General features: G+C 39.4%; 2 protein-coding genes across 3 annotated transcripts; one reads left to right on the top strand and one right to left on the bottom strand.

Annotated features, from left to right (window-relative positions):
- Positions 667-3,878, bottom strand: LOC109707014 (inositol-tetrakisphosphate 1-kinase 5-like). Of its 2 annotated transcripts, none has more exons than XM_020228052.1 (2): positions 3,231-3,878; positions 667-3,159 (listed from the first exon to the last, which is right to left on the bottom strand). In XM_020228052.1, exon 2 carries the CDS (start codon positions 3,074-3,076, stop codon positions 2,003-2,005), a length of 1,074 nt encoding a protein of 357 aa, XP_020083641.1. In that variant the 5' UTR covers positions 3,077-3,159; positions 3,231-3,878; the 3' UTR covers positions 667-2,002. The 2 variants fall into 2 exon arrangements, with proteins under 2 accessions (XP_020083641.1, XP_020083640.1); XM_020228051.1 differs by having other exon boundaries at positions 667-3,147.
- Positions 6,505-14,855, top strand: LOC109707693 (transducin beta-like protein 3). Its single transcript, XM_020229164.1, has 14 exons — positions 6,505-6,915; positions 7,690-7,872; positions 8,824-8,973; positions 9,642-9,862; positions 9,946-10,231; positions 10,673-10,804; positions 11,249-11,367; positions 11,585-11,741; positions 12,421-12,667; positions 12,754-12,830; positions 12,999-13,118; positions 13,288-13,418; positions 13,497-13,671; positions 14,147-14,855. The coding sequence occupies exons 1-14, from the start codon at positions 6,604-6,606 to the stop codon at positions 14,489-14,491; spliced, it is 2,655 nt and encodes an 884-aa protein (XP_020084753.1). The 5' UTR covers positions 6,505-6,603; the 3' UTR covers positions 14,492-14,855.

The following is a 16,499-nucleotide window of genomic DNA, read 5'->3' as shown; positions in this document are numbered from 1 at the left end:
CTGAACATCCTAGCTACAATAGAAGTTTCTTCAAGAACAAAAGGAAATAAATTGACGGAACAACGACAATTCACACGAGGACCTCATGTTACGTTCTTTCAACGATCAAATGTGAGAGATATCAAGTGAACAACAACCTTGAACAAGTAGCGTCAGTTGCTGTCCGACAAACTAGTATTAACATTCATATCGTTCTAACCATCCTAATTATGCCAAAACTTTCTCAGAGAATAAAAAGAGAAAAACCGACTGAACACGACAATTCCCACGTGGACCTCACGAAACATTCTTGCAATGATCGAACTACGAGAGACATCGAGTGAAAACCGACAAAATCCCCAACCAAGTCAGACAGCAGTTGCCCAAATACGACAAAACAAATCAGCGATGGCATTCATATCGCTCTAATCATCCCAATTATGCTAAAACTTTCTCCAAGAATAAAAGGAAACAAAGCAACTAAACAACGGCAATTCCCACGTGGACCTCATGTCACGTTCTTGAAATGATTCAACTGTGATAGACATCAAGCAAAACTGACAACCAACTCGACCAAGTCAGACAATAGTTGCCCCGAAATATGCAAACCAGTAACGATGTTCATATTGTTCTGATTTTCCCAGATATGCCAAAACTTTATCTGAAATGAAAAGAAACAAATTGACGGAACAGCAAAAATTCCCACATGGGCCTCACATTGTGGTCTTGCGATGATAGAACTGTGGGAGACATCAAGTGAAAACCAGCAACAACCTTGACAAAGTCAAACAACAGTTGCCCGATAATACGACAAACAAGTAACGACATTCACATCAAACTGATTGTAATTATGCCAAAGCTCTCTCAAGAAATAAAAAGAAACACATCAATGGAACAACGACAATTCTAGAGAGGATCTTACGTCGCGTTCTTGCAATGATCAAACTGTAAGAAACATTGAAAGAGCAAAGCCGACAACAACCTCGACCAAGTCATACAACAATTGCCAGAATACGACAAATGTGGAACAACATCCATATCACTCTGATCATCCCAACTATATCAAAACTTTCTTCAAGAACTCACATGGATGTCAAATCGCATTCTTTTCATTGATCAAACTGTGCAAGACATCGAGCGAAAACTGAAAACAACTTTGACCACGTCAGCGTCAACAAGTTTCAATGCTGACCAAGCAACAGAGCTCTTATATTTTTTCTAGCAGTGGTATGGCAACATGAATATTTCACACATTCTTTGCATGAAAAGGCAGATCCATGGGAACTACATTGCATCCTAAATCTACAACCACTATTCTTGTAGCTTTGGTTTTCCATGCGACCGAATTTCTTAAACACCAGATAATACTTTGCTTTGCTGAAAATGGCATGGATCATACAAAGTAGAAAGAAAATTCGGCACAACAGAACTCACAGCTTACCATTTCAACCTACAATATACAAGCCCCAGAAGGTAATGTTAGAGGCATTAGCTTTCCATCGACCATCTTTTCAAAACATGGACTTAAGTCCTTTTCTTAAGCAATTCAGCATTAACTGAAACACTATAGTCCAAAATCAGTAATATTGGCTAAACAAGATCACATCGACAAACAACCATCCTTATCCCTCTAACTAATATTTCTCAATTGCAGCCTAAAAAAAAAGATACAAATGGAGAAGCAGCAAAGCCATTGAACCCGCCATGCCATTGGTGTGTAGGTTAGAACAAGAATTTGGACATGCACCACAAACCTTCCTACAGTTTTCTTTACTATTGATTAGAGAATATTTAGGAAAGACACGTAATGGTTGACGCAAAGGGAAAGGAAGAATTTACATTTTCTCCGACAGCCAAATGAAGAGGTTAGAATCAGGTAACCACCAATCTACTTATTTGGCCGAATACGACAGAGAGGTAAACGACATTCCAATTGTTCTGTTCATCCCGGCCATGCTGAAAGCCGCTCCCTGAACAAAAGGAAATGGAGGACGACAGAGTACCGACAACTGCCACGCGAACCTCACGCCACATTATTCTCGCAGTGATCTTCGACCTGAAGATTGCGATCTTTGTCGCCATCTACGGGGGCCAAATCTACCACCGAATCTTTCTCATTACCGTTCTTATGCACGATGTTGCAAAAGAAGTCCGTCAAGACAGTCTCATAGGACGGCATCTTGGCATAGCCCGGAAAGTAGTTGATGTCTACAACGAAGTAATGGTTCCCGACCTTGACATCCCTTATCACGTCGAAGTTGAAGAGGTGAAGGCCCATTGCTCGCCTCAGGCCATGCGCGATCCTGGTGATGAAGCCGAGCGGGGGCATCTCGACGAGGTCGATATGCATCAGCTCAGAAGCGGAGGCACGGCCCTGTGTCGCCACGTTGGACACCTGGGAGAAGGAGACGGCGCCCTCGGCGGCAGCGCGCTCGATCAGGCGCTCCTCGGAGACGTCGGGGAGGGAGCGGCGCTTGACGCAGGTGACGTGGTCGCCGACGACGTAGACCTTGAAGATGACCCCGCCGTGGTTGACGAATTCTTGGAGGACAAGCGGGGGCTTCAGCTTGCGGAGGCCGTCGCAGTGGAAGACGAGCGACATCTTGTGGGAGCGGGCGCTGCCGTCGGCGACGAGGGGCTTGGCGATGATCGGGAAGCGGAGGGACCCGATCCCGCAGTCGGAGAGGGGGGAGGAGTCGTAGATAACGATCTGGCTGGGGATGCCGAAGGTCTCGGCGCCGTCGTCGGATCCGCGGGGGAGGTCGAGGTCGGCCACGAACTGGAGCATGGAGATGCGGTTGCGGAGGCGCTCGATGGCGGCGGGGCGGTCCACGACGGGGACCTCGGGGTGGCGCGCGGCGAACTCGTCGAGCTGGGCCCTCCACTCCTCGCCGGAGAGCTTGTGGAGGATGCAGTCGAAGGGGCCCTGCTCCGCGAGCGGGCGCGAAGGGTCGATCGGGACGAGATCGATGCCGCGGGACCGCGAGAGCTCCACGAGCGACGGCTGGATGAAGCTCTGCCGCTTCTTGGGGGCCAAAGCGTACCCTATCGAGAACCTTCTCAAAGCACCGCCGTCCTCCGCCGCCGCCGCCGCCATGAACAGCCCCCGAGCGCCACCACCAACGCGACGAAACCCTCAACAACCCCTCCTCGGTCGCCTCCGATCCCCTGCAACGACGACTAAGAAAACCGCATTCTAAGGCAATAATCCGAGGTTAGCGTTCTTGAATCGAAAAGCTAGGGTTTTATACCAAGAAAGGCGCATGAAACGATAGAGCTGGGGTCTCGCGGTTTCCAACCTCTCACGCCCTCTCCGAGACTAGAAGGAAACGAAACGAGCTAGAGAGAGAGAGAGAGAGAGAGAGAGAGGAGTCGCGGCGTGGAGACGACGGTGTCGTTTATAGCTTGAGGTGGGTGGGTACGGTCACTCCCCGAAAACGATGCTCCGCCGCTTTTTCTTTTTTTCTACAGCGAAAGGGGGTCGAAAGCTACGGATCATTACATCGCCGGGAGGTAAGCGGAAGCAGGGGAGGCGTTACGCGGAGCTCGAGAGAGGGGGGGTCTGCGGCGGGCCGACACGTGGCGCGTTCGGGGGGTCGCGATGTAGTACCCAACAACAACAGCAACGAGGCGTTAGGGAACGAACGGTTCGATCGGCGTTGCAGGTGGGGAGGGGCAGTGGACGGCGGTGATGTGGTCCAAGTTGGAGCGTGGAGGCGTGGCGCGGCACATGGAATGTGCGGCGGAATAACGCCCGCGGCCGCGGCAGGGATTCGGGGGCGCCCCCACTCTCCGCGCAAAGGCGACGCGTGGCGAATCGGGAGGCCGCCACGTGTCCGGAGGGAGTAACCGTCGGCCAGAGGCGTTTCCTTCAATGGACGGGAAACGGGCGGGGCGGAGGGGCGCGCTGCCGCCGCGTTAGAAATTGTAGCCGGGCTGGCGGGCTCCATGTCACGTTTTGGAGCATCCGGTGGCGCAACCTGTTGCTTGCACTCGGTTCACCACCGCATCCGTGAACCGAAGAGTACGCCAAAAAAAAACCTTGTGTTTTAATAATTGATAATTGAAAATTGATAATTGATGCATCCTGACTCTACCGATCTATTCAACCAGTTTAACGCCTCGTTTTTAAGCTACTCTACCATTTTATGGATAAAAAATTCGAATTATCTTAAGTACTCGCTAATAATTTGACTAGTTTGACCGGCCATCATCGAGCTATTTTTTCAATGCACGCCACGAGATACTTTTCTTTTATTTCCAGGTCTATTCATTTTGATTTAGGGTGGATGGGATAGAGATGGGCCGCAATTACTTTTTTCATATTCTTTATCAATTTTGGTCCTCGAAGTGATAACGCTATCTAAAAGTGACTAACGAAATTGGAAAAAGCGCAGAGCATGCGTCGAATGGCAAAATGGATAATATGGAGAAGAACTTTACATCAATCCATTGGACGAGTGTAAATGAATCTAATCATGAAAGGATTTGACTGATCGGCCTGGCACGAATCAGAATTACTTTTCATGCAGGGGGAATATTTTTAAGTCAAAAAAAAAAAGGGTATATGATTCTGATTTGGCAACTCCTGCTTTAGTGGCTAGATATGGCATAATTTTAAAATTAAATAAAAAATATGTCATTAATTAGGATCTATTAATCACGCCAACAAAATAATTCACAACGTTTATTATTATTTATCTAAACCACATGGATTACAATTTTATTATCGGGTAGATGAGATACCGTCATAATTAGCACCTTTTTTGAATATTCATTAGACAAACCGTAATTAAAAAATCCACTTAATCTTAATAAGAATAATTTAAATAGCAACGGCAAGGAGTGTATGAGATTCTTGCAAGGAATAAATTAAAAAAAAAAAAAAAGATTCTTTGTGTAGTGGTGTAGATGGATGCCTCCCAGGGTTCTATTGTAGCGACTGGATTCTTTCCATTAGCTATGCCCACTTGAGCTGATTAATATTATTAATTATTATTATTATTAATATATATTATGCTACAATAAGAGGTCTAATTAAGATCCTTCTTAATGGTTTTTAGTATCAGGGAGGCCGAGTTTAGCTATAATACATCTAAAAGCACTAACTCGTTAGTGGTGCTTTTAAGTTTCTAATTTTTAGATCCAAGCCTTGACTATTAGTAGTCTCTAGATCAAATATTATTTCACCTATTATCACTCAACCCAAGTAGATAACTATTATTCTAGTTCTAGTCCTACAACATCTCTATCCAAAAACTATAAATCTAAAAGTACAAATAAATTGGCGCTTTTAGAAGTATTATAGTTCAACTCGAGAGAGACACACCGTTTGTGGATTCCAATTGAGTGGACTTAATTGAAAGGGAATATAATAAAGTTTGTACCATGGGTTAGAATCAATATAATCAAGAACAGCAGCTATAATCAAGGGGGGAAAATGTTACAAAATAAATCATAATTCAAGAACCGAACTTCGCATTATGCTTATAAAATCATTAGAAAGAGTTTCTCAATTTTATACCTACTACTATTTTGAAATATAATTTATGAAGTGTACACATTTACATGAAATTATATAATATTCTTATTCTTATCACAATTGAAAAGAATTTTCAATAGTCAATATGGGGAGAAAGATAGTAAGCACATTTACGTATTTATTTATTTTGTTCTTTTCTTTAATGTGAACGTATTATTTATCGTTACTTGCCAGAACTCAAATAATATAATGACGGTGGGTGAGCAACGCTTGATTGATTGAGGATAGGCTTTGGAATCAAGAAGGATAGGTTGAGGAGAGACCAAAAGATTCTTGTTAATTTAAAATTAATTGTGTCCTAATCCATTTTGGAATAAGGTTTGAATGTAATTCACTTAATTAATTTAGTTATTACATAATTCAGTCGAGCTCAACACAAAGTATACTTTACTGTTCACAGTAATTTAGAATTTTTGAATTCCATTCGTAGAACACACAAAAAAATTGATATTGTCGATTGCATATGATCCCACTCTCATTATACATTTTATATTCAAATATGATTAAAATTATTTAAATTTTATTTTTTGTTAAAGTGTGTAGAACTTAGTAGCTCACCTACCAATAACTTTATTAATATATATTTAAATTAATATTAGAAATTCTAAAAAATAATATAAAAGTTTAAAATATTGAAAAAGAAGGGGATTGCCCCGCAACATGCAGGCCTATATTGGGCTCGGGAACATGCTGGGCCACTGGTCCCATAAAAGCAACCCGCTCTCTCCAAAACGAGAAATTCTACACTATCACACTTGCACCACGTCATCAAATAACAAATCAATAACATTCCTACTTTTCAAATAAAAATACAATAAAAATATTTTTTTTACAATTATAATGGGACATATACTCCTAAAAGAAAATATTTGATTGATTTGTTATGCCACGTCACCAATATACGTGTTGCATTTTAGAATTTTTCCTCCGTAGCAATTCATTTTTATTGATATTTTTGATAAATTTTCCTTAAAACCCTCGCTCCGTAAACCCTTGCTCGACTCCTCTCCCGCCGCGCGCGCGCGCTCTCTCTCTCTTCCTTCGCTAGGGTTCGCTTAAACCCTAGCGAATCCCCTCCAACAATGGCGACGCCGCCGCCCCCCGCCCACGCCATGAAGAGGAACTACCGGTGCGTGCCCTCGCTGCAGCAGTTCTACAGCGGCGGCCCCTTCGCCGTCTCCTCCGACGGCGCCTTCATCGCCTGCGCGTGCGGCGACGAGGTGAAGCTCGTGAGATCTTCCGACGCCTCCGTGCGCGCCACCCTCGCCGGCGACTCCGAGGCCGTCACCGCCATCGCCCTCGGCCCCGGCGACCGCCTCCTCTTCTCCGCCACCCACAGCCGCCTCATCCGCGTCTGGGACCTCGCCTCCCTCAAGTGCATCCGTTCTTGGAAGGTACAATGATCTGGAAATGAACCATGTTTTTAGGGTTTTCACGATTCTTCCATCTAAAATTAGGGTTTTGAATAGTAATTTTCCTAGTTTAGTTGATTCTTCTGTCTATTATATTCTTTTTAAGATCTGGGATTTGTTTGTGTACTTATTTGTTGGATTAAGGATGAAAGAAGCCCTCCTTGCTTCTGCTCACAGGGTATGCAAGACTTTTATTAAAGAATGTTGTTTTATTGCTTCTGATTCGAGTTGAAGAAGATTATATTGATTTCTACTGGAAGGGCTTTTATTAGAGAAGCTTGTTTGGTCACAATACTAACAGAGGAATTAAACTTACCCTGTGTCTATGTCACTACGGAGCATGATGATGCAACTCTTATAATCTTCAACGAGAGGCTTTGATGCATGAGAGGAATTGATTGTTGATTACTAGTTTTTTTTTATTTGATATTTATTTTTCTTCTTTTTAAAATGTGAGGCATAATTTATTTACTGTTGGGTAAAAGGATGAAATAAGCCTCCTGATGTTGTTCATTAATGCTTCATTATTGCCTTCAATCGAAGTTACTTGTGATAAGATGTACCTGAGTGATCTTTGGTAAAAATTCTCTTTTAGATTTAGTTTGAGAAAACAAAATTGGCGACAGTTACATTTGCTTGTTTTCAATTATTGAAATTCCGTTGATTTCTTAGTTTAAATTTAAATTATTAGAAAAGCTTGTTTGTTTGTTTTAGTAATGGAGGCATCAAACATACAATGTTTCTAATGTTGGTTAGGGTCATGATGGTCCTGTGATGGGCATGGCATGCCATTCTTCCGGTGGATTGCTTGCAACGGCAGGAGCGGATAAGAAGGTATTGGTATGGGATGTTGATGGTGGCTTTTGTACACATTTCTTTAAAGGCCACAAGGGAGTTGTCACAAGCATCATGTTCCACAGTGATCCAAACCGCTTACTAGTAAGGGCAGAACTTCACATGTTTTTTCAATGAGTACTTTGGTTTTTTAAACTTGTAAGGCAAGACTATTAATTTGGTTGCTAAATATGTAAAATTGTATGGAAGTATGATGTATTTAGAAGAAATTCATCAACATGTTTATATGTGCATATGTACGCCTTTACCTTTTGTGATAGGTTTACATAATTATTTTTTTTAATGCAGATCGTGACATTCTTTTCTTAACAGCACTGGAGGATGGTTGTAAAAAGAGAGTAATTATGTCGAAATTTTTTATGCTTTAAATATCTGTCAATTTTTTTTATTCATTTTGTGAAGGCAAAAAGTTAATAAACAAACCAATTGAGATGAAGCTTTTTTACACTTGCCAGTGTTACTGAAACTGTTGCCTTGTGCGCAATCCTTTGTCTTCTTATGCAACAAAGGTTGTCACGAGGACTCCCATATGATGTTAGGAAATAGGTCCACAAATTAGTTATTTCAAGAATTTAAAAATGGTTGAGATCATTCTCTATCTACTATATTGAAAGGATTTCTTTTCCTTTCTAAGTTGTTTGAACTTTTGAGCATGACCCTCGATTTGACGCTATAATTTTATAAGGAGCTTTAAACAGATTACCGGAGATTGTATTTAGGAGCTCACTATATGAAGTCGTGTGTCTTACTTTCATCATCTTGTAATTCCCAGCACCCCTGAAGTTCTTATTCCTCTGATTCACCAACTCGATACTTTCATTAGTTTATCTGATGGAGGACTTCATTAGTTTATCCAATGGAGATTAAATCTTCACTTGCGATGAAAGGCATGCAACCCTCATAGAAAATCCTATTACGAACTCCTCATAGTTTTTTTTGCTTCACTCTCCCTATCTTTCTATGATCGTGTCTGCGTGCATATACACGAGCATTCATATTGATTGCAAGTATGACCTTGACATGCTAGATTTTCAGCTGTTCTCAGGAAGTGATGATGCAAGTGTACGAATATGGGATCTGGAAACTAAGAAGTGCATTGCAGTGATGGAGAAGCATTTCTCAGCAGTTACTTCCTTGTCATTATCGGAAGATGGGCAGCTATTACTTAGCGCTGGAAGAGATAAGGCATGATTGAACATATCTGTGTTACAATTTTGTGTTTCTAATATGTTTACTCCATCGAATTACGTATCTGAAAATAAATGTTGATATTATTGATGAATTTAGTAATCGGATATTTGAGAACAATATTTTCTCTTCCAACTGTTGTTTAGTGTGGCCCATACTATTTGGTATTTTGGTAGCTCTTTGACTGTTATTTTTGGTAATTAGTAATAGCAATAAGATGTTTGGGTAGAATTTTTCACTTCAAACTGTTGCAACGAACTATCAAGCAGAATGTATTCACAGCTTAGTTTTTCATGTTTTAATTAATAATATCGGGAATCAATGATAATCTTTACAGCCCAAGTTAATTTCTGTGGGAGTTCTGTCCTTGTTATAGAGTTTATGATAATTATGAGACTGTTACCTTACCAGCTTCTGCAAATTATACTGCTAATTTGAAAATTTTGCGCACTTAAAATCTGTTTTAAACAGTGGACTGATCAGATTGGTCATTTCTTAACAGATGCTTTGACTTCTTCTTGGCCAATCAGATGCATAACTTTTTATTACCTAAGGCATCTTCAATATCCACATTGTTATTCATCAGGCCTTTTTTTTTTTTTTTAATCATGCACTTTTTTCTTTCCATTCTAGCTAGAGCAACAATTTAAGTGGAGCCTCTGCAGGTTGTGAATATATGGGATGCGTGTAATTATAGCTTCAAGATGACTGTGCCGACTTATGAGATGGTGGAAGCTATTTGCATTATACAATCGGATAGCAACTTGTCCACTTGTTTGGGATCAAAGAAATCTCAAATTGGGAAGAGTAAATCAAATGGTTCTCTGCGAGTTCATTTTCTCACAGTTGGTGAGCGTGGGGTTGTACGCATTTGGAGCTCAGAAGGGTATAATGGTCATTTTGAGTCAATATGGTTTTTCTTTTCTTGGTTTCTTAAAGTACTCATTGCTTTATTTTATTATTCAACAGTGCAGTTTGCATATTTGAGCAGCAATCTTCTGATGTAACTCTTAGCTCTGATAAAGATGATTCTAGAAGAGGGTTCATATCAGCTATTTTATTACCATCAGATCAAGGATTGCTCTGTGTCACTGCTGATCAGCAGTTTCTGTTCTATCAGCCGATAAAAGATGTTGAAGGGACATTTCAGTTAAACCTATATAAACGCCTTGTGGGTTACAATGAAGAGATTCTTGATATGAAGTTTCTTGGTGAGGAGGAAAAATATCTTGCTGTGGCAACAAATTTGGAGCAGGTATAGAGTGGCCATTGGTTGCCTTCTTTACCTAAGTTTACTAGAGACATTTATTTGCATATGAAGTTTTGCAAATTTATCCAAACATTTCTCCATAAAAAATCTGAATTTTCATATACACCTTTAAAAAACTTAATTGCAGACATGCATAAACATCATGCCTTTCTTTATAGAACTCATTACAATAGAAACCCAACTTTTCCCCATGAATTGGATGTCTCCCCACCTTAATGGTTTTCTTTCTAAGAAAATGCACTTTCAGCCGGTCCATATGAAATTCTGACATATTTAAGGTTGTATCATAGATAGATGATTGTTGCAGGGATGCATACGCAAAAGCCTCATTTTTCTAATGTCGTGTGCATGAAATATAGGTATGGTGGACAAGCTTTCAATGAAGTTTTGAACCTTCTCCTGAGTATTTATGTTAACCTTGTGCAGGTACGTGTTTATGATCTGCAGTCCATGTCATGCAGTTATGTATTGGCAGGCCACACTGAAATTGTTGTGTGCCTTGATACATGTGTTTCAAGGGGGATGACGCTTGTGGTTACTGGAAGCAAAGACAATACTGTAAGTGGTGTTTTTTTGGCTGGAAATGTTGCATTTTTGCTGCTGTATCGGCTTATTATTTGCATAAGGTGCATGTATAATAAGATGAAAATATATTCAAAGAACTCCTTGAACTCTATGCATTAAAACTAGAATTGGTTTAGGGCTTCATCCTAGGACTTTTGACACTTAATTTGTCATGGCATTACCGGATTTCAAGTGAAAAAACTTTCATCTGCATTTACTAGGCATATTTCTTTTGGCATTATGTAGGGCAACTATTTCTAACAAAGCAATTATTCTATTCATTTTTTTTCTTTCTCTTAATTATTGACTCGGATCAAATACTGATATTAAAAGAACTTTTTCTTTCTTCTTCCTCTATTTGCATTTCTGCACACACATCGCGGGAGACAGTTTTTCTGTAGTAAATTTTTCCATTACTTTTTACCCCCGCCTTTTTAGGTAAAGCTGTGGGATGCTGAAAGGAGATGTTGTATTGGAACTGGTAGAGGCCACATGGGAGCTGTTGGAGCTGTTTCCTTTTCAAAAAAATGGAAAATTTTTTTTGTCAGCGGTAGTTGGTGAGTTCTCCAAAATCAATTTATTGATGCCTCATTACTAGAAAATATTTATTTATAGATCATGAATATTGTTTGCCGTTGGTTTCTGTTTGACAGAGAATTGAAATGGTTTTATTCTCTTCTCTGTAATGATAATCCTTTTGTTTTAATAGCTGGTATATATATTTTCTATTTTCTTAGTAATTTTGTAATGTTTGTTGTGTCTTTATGTTGCCAGTGACCGTACCATAAAGGTATGGAGTTTTGAGGATGTTCTTGAAGATGCTGACCAGGAGGTTGAACTTAAAACAAAGGCTGTTGTAGCGGCACATGACAAAGATATTAATTCCCTCGCCATCTCGCCAAATGATGGCCTTGTTTGTAGTGGTTCTGAGGTTGATATTCTAACATAAAGATCTTTGCAGATACAGCTCTGCAAAATTACCTATCTACACAAATATTCCTGCAAAATCTGAGTTTCCTTGTATGCCCTTCAAAACCTTATGTTAAAAATGGACAGACCTTATCTGAGCTATAACACATTCCAAATGGGTACTTCAACTTTAGAAGTTTTTATTCTACTGTCTACTTTGAAAAAAAAGTGTTTTCGATTGAGTACCTCTCTTTCAGGACTTAATGGTATGTGCAACAATTTTTGATATGGTATGTTCTGTAATCGAACTGAATACTCTGTGCTTAATTTAATATTCTTATGACTTTTTTGATCGAAACAGTTCATGACTTAAAGAGTCTGACCGAATGTGATGGCATTTTCTAAAATCGGAAGTGATGAAAGGTTTGGTAGTCAATAAAAAATTCTGAAGTTCAGGAAAACATTTCAAAATATGCCATGCTTTATGTGACCTCTGCATGATTTTGTTGAAACATAATTACTGTGTTTTGCGACAGATATATTAATTTTGCAGGGATATAGCAAGCATTAGGTGATTTTTCTGGGATACTTGATGTAAAATCCCCTTTAACATATTAAATTTCTCAAGTCTTGGTAAATTATCTCTTTTTTTTTGTCCTGCTTTGCTGTATTATATATAGCCCTTGCTTTCCGTTTTGCAGGATCACACTGCGTGTATATGGAGGCTTCCTGATTTAGTATCCTTAGTTGTGCTTAAAGGCCACAAAAGGGGAATTTGGTCTGTGGAGTTCTCTCCAGTTGAGCAATGCGTGTTAACTTCTTCAGGTGATAGAACCGTCAAGATATGGGCTATTTCTGATGGTTCATGCCTAAAAACATTTGAAGGGCATCCCTCGAGCGTGTTGCGAGCTTCTTTCCTCTCACGTGGGACCCAGTTTGTTTCATGCGGTAATATAGCAAAGTGCTCCTGGAATTAAGTGATTTATGTTTTTAGCGAGAATATCTTTAACCTCTATATATTCTTTTTTTTACAGGGGGAGATGGTTTGCTCAAGTTGTGGACGATTAAGTCAAACGAGTGTATTGCTACGTATGATCAGCACGAGGGAAAGGTATTGTACTGCATTTTCCAGTCTGTTTTTCCTCCTTTGGATTCATTAAGGAGAGGGACTACATAGGTGTTATAGCACCCTTCTCTATGTTCTCGTGGTATTTTTTGGAAGCATTTGAATAAATTTACAGTTCATTTCAGGTATTTTAAATTATATTTCTCTCCGCAGGTGTGGGCGTTAGCTGTTGGCAAGAAGACCGAAATGCTTGCAACTGGTGGAACTGATGCAGTTGTTAACTTGTGGCATGATTGCACTGCTGAAGATAAGCAGGAAGCCTTTCGGAAAGAAGTAAATGCAAACTTTCCTGCTCATTCAGTACATGCTGAAGGCACCGGATGCTATTTTTCTCTTTTCCTTTTTGTTAATGTCATTTGGACTTCTTACATTATGCATTTCTCTTAAGCGTTTTTGTAATGGCGGTTTACATTCTTGTTCTTGTCTTTTGCTGTAATGTTAGGAGGAAGCAATTTTGAGAGGGCAAGAACTGGAAAATGCAGTATCCGACTCTGACTACACCAGAGCAATTCAGCTTGCATTTGAACTCCGAAGACCGCACAGACTCTTCGACTTATTTTCACAGCTCTGCAGGTCACCAATTGGTTCCAATAAGTTGATACAGCTTACTTTAACCTGACCAAATTAATGATATATTTTTTTACTGTGCAGGAAAGTGGACTCTGAAGATCTGATAGAGAAAGTCCTTATTGGTCTTGGAAAGGAAGAGCTGCGTGTGCTTCTTGAGTATGTTCGTGAGTGGAATACAAAACCTAAGTTGTGCCACGTTGCACAGTTCGTGCTATTTCGAATTTTAAAGATTTTCCCACCAACTGAAATCATGGAGGTAAGTGTTCCTGTTTTCATGGTCTGAAGACCTGTTCAACCAAATGGTCTATATACAAACTTTGTTCTCTTTTGATTGATTTTTTATATTTTTTTATCTTACCTGTGGTGCTTTGTACGAACTTTGTGTTTTACGGATTTTGGTCCTGTTTATTTTCACTCGGTGAACACAATAAGTTCCTTTCTTAGATATCCAGTTTTCTTTGTATCTGAAATCTTCTATCTTATTGAACTACGAGGACGGGGCCTCTATTTTGAGAGATACTCTTTCATCCAAACGTCAGCGATTTAATTAATTCAAGGATAATGCTTGTTCTTCTCTGCTTATAATTTGATTACCTCTCTTTGAAATAACTAAGCCTGTTAAATGAAGTACAGCAAAAATAAGAATAAAGCAAATGCAATTAGGTATTGAATTGTTTGCATGCGAGTCTTAAAAAATTTGGCTGATAAAATTTGTTTTATGAAATTCTCAGATCAAAGGAATTGGCGAACTTCTCGAAGGCCTTATTCCATACTCGCAGAGGCATTTCAGCAGAATCGACCGGCTCGTGAGAAGCACCTTTTTGTTGGACTATGTCCTGACCAGAATGTCAGTAATAGACCCACAATCCGAGCCGCTCCAAGAAAAAAAGGAATCCAGTTTTTCCCGAAATCAGGGTCAAATAAACAGCATGCCAGCTGAGATTGGTCGAAATGATCAAACCCAGCTTATATCATCGGCAGCTGAGGAAAATCTCTCTTTGAAGAAACGAAAATCTAGTAAATCAAAGAAAGGATCAGAGAAGAAAGCTAAGTATGTGTTATTCGGCGCGGCATAGTAAAGTTATATTCAAGTTTTTTTTTCTTGCTTTTGAGAGAGAGAGAGAAAGGTAGCATGCTATCTACTTCGTTTATTTCTTTAAGGAGTTATATTCGAGTTATCTGCATTTGCTGCCATTTTATTACCTTTTTTTCTTCTGCCAAGTTTAGCAGCATACAAATTTTCTAGAGCGCAGTATAATTATGCCTAGCATGTTAAAAATGAGGTGTTATATTGATAATTCTTTTGCTATTTTTGGGGAAAACAAGAGAAGAAATATCATTTTGGATTAGAGAAGTTTATCTTGCTGTGTAAAAACTGACTATTGGAAGAAAAAGAAAGAAAGAAAAAAAAACAACAACAGCAGAACAGTAATGTAGTCACCTGAGCTTGTAAACGTTACTAACTGTATGATCTTCTAATTTCCAAAGAATTTTGTAATCAACTCTATTGCTTGAGACAGTTGTTTGATTCTTAAAATTCATGTTATCGTTTCATTTTGAGTATTTTGAGTATTTTAATTTTTTGATTGTTAAATAAATGTTAATTATGAAAATAAGTTAATGAAATTTGATGCTAGGGGGCTGATTGACCTTGTTAAAAGTTTGTGTACTTTTTAAATTTTTTTATGAACCTTAGGTGTTCAAGTAAAATCGGGCCAAAGTTTAGGAAGATATAGCATATTCAGGTATTCGTGTCATTAAAAATTATCTTAGAATTTTAAACTCGTTGTAAATGTTTTAATTCATGAGAAATTTGGTTTGAGATATGCTTCACCAGGATATGCAAATCCCTATAGGTACGCCTCCGATTTTGAATCTATTATGAAGATAATGAGAATATGATCTTAAAGATGCCAAAACACCATAGCTTTGGGGACAAAAATTTTATAGACAGTGTGTCCATAAAGGAATTTGAGGACACGCCGGGTTGGCGCCGCACCCGACCCTGCTGCTCTTTCTTTTGGGAGAGCATCGGACATTTTTGGTGCACCCGGTGCACCATTTTTTTCTAAAATTTTATTTTTTATTTTTTAATTATAATTTAATATAATAGAGGTATATTATGATATTCAAAAAATATGTGTAAAAGAATTTTGAATCCTGAATTCTAAATTCTTTTACATATATTTTTAAAATATTATTATTATTATTATTATTATTATTATTATATATATATGATATATTAAATTATAATTTAAAAATAAAATAAAATTTTTAAAGTAAAAAATGGTGCTCCGGGTGTACCAAAAAAATCCTACTACTCTCCTGGTTGGGAGAGCAACAGGAGCGATGGACACCGCATGGCTTGGGTGCCACATGGCGCCCATCCGGAAGTGGCTTGAAACACTTGGCTCCCATCTAGGGGATCCCCAAATTAACTTTCCTGGACACAATGTCCGTAAAATTTTTGCCCATAGCTTTTGTCTGAAGCAACTGGGTGTGGAGGGACCCAACCACCACCCACCTAATTGAGCTATTAACTTGGGCTCTCTAGTGCTCGAACCTACCATATGTAACGCACCATATTGAGTATAAATAAATCAAGGAGATGAGGTGGATAGAAGCTTTTATTAGGTGGGGTTTAAGGTAAACAACACGTGATTGCGGCGACAATAAAATTGATGAAGTTATAGTAAAATTATTCGGACAAAAGTTATATGGACATCATTCCCAAAACCAGTCTCATCCTCAAACAACTAGTTTTGGGATGCGGATGGGCGCTACGTGGTGAGAGCACACCCATCTCAACCCTTTCTTTATCTTTATCTGCTTATTTCTCTTTCTAAAACATTAGGGCGCTTTTTCTTTTTTTTTTTTTTCGAACCCTCTCCTTTTTTTTATCTACTTCTTTTTCTCTCTCTCTCTCTCTCCCTAAAACCCTAAAAATCACGGTGCATGAAAATTTTATCTTTTTTTCGTTTCCGTCCGAGCGATGGGTGCGCGCTCATCACACACAGCGCCTATCTACGTTGCCTCCCAAACTAGTAGTTTGGGGCAATGCCTATGCAATTTTTGCCCAAATTA

This window comes from Ananas comosus, linkage group 3 (assembly GCF_001540865.1).
Source record: "Ananas comosus cultivar F153 linkage group 3, ASM154086v1, whole genome shotgun sequence".
NCBI lineage: Eukaryota > Viridiplantae > Streptophyta > Magnoliopsida > Poales > Bromeliaceae > Ananas > Ananas comosus.
This window is presented reverse-complemented; position numbering and strand designations above follow the sequence as displayed.

What these genes read in the sequence shown, in the direction of transcription:
- LOC109707014 (XM_020228052.1), bottom strand. Translation starts at nt 3,076, where the DNA reads ATGGCGGCGGCGGCGGCGGAGGACGGCGGTGCTTTGAGAAGGTTCTCG.
- LOC109707693 (XM_020229164.1), top strand. Translation starts at nt 6,604, where the DNA reads ATGGCGACGCCGCCGCCCCCCGCCCACGCCATGAAGAGGAACTACCGG. An exon ending in GACCCAGTTTGTTTCATGCG is followed by an intron (nt 12,668 to 12,753) that starts GTAATATAGCAA and finishes TTTTTTTTACAG; the next exon opens with GGGGAGATGGTTTGCTCAAG. An exon ending in TTATTTTCACAGCTCTGCAG is followed by an intron (nt 13,419 to 13,496) that starts GTCACCAATTGG and finishes TTTACTGTGCAG; the next exon opens with GAAAGTGGACTCTGAAGATC.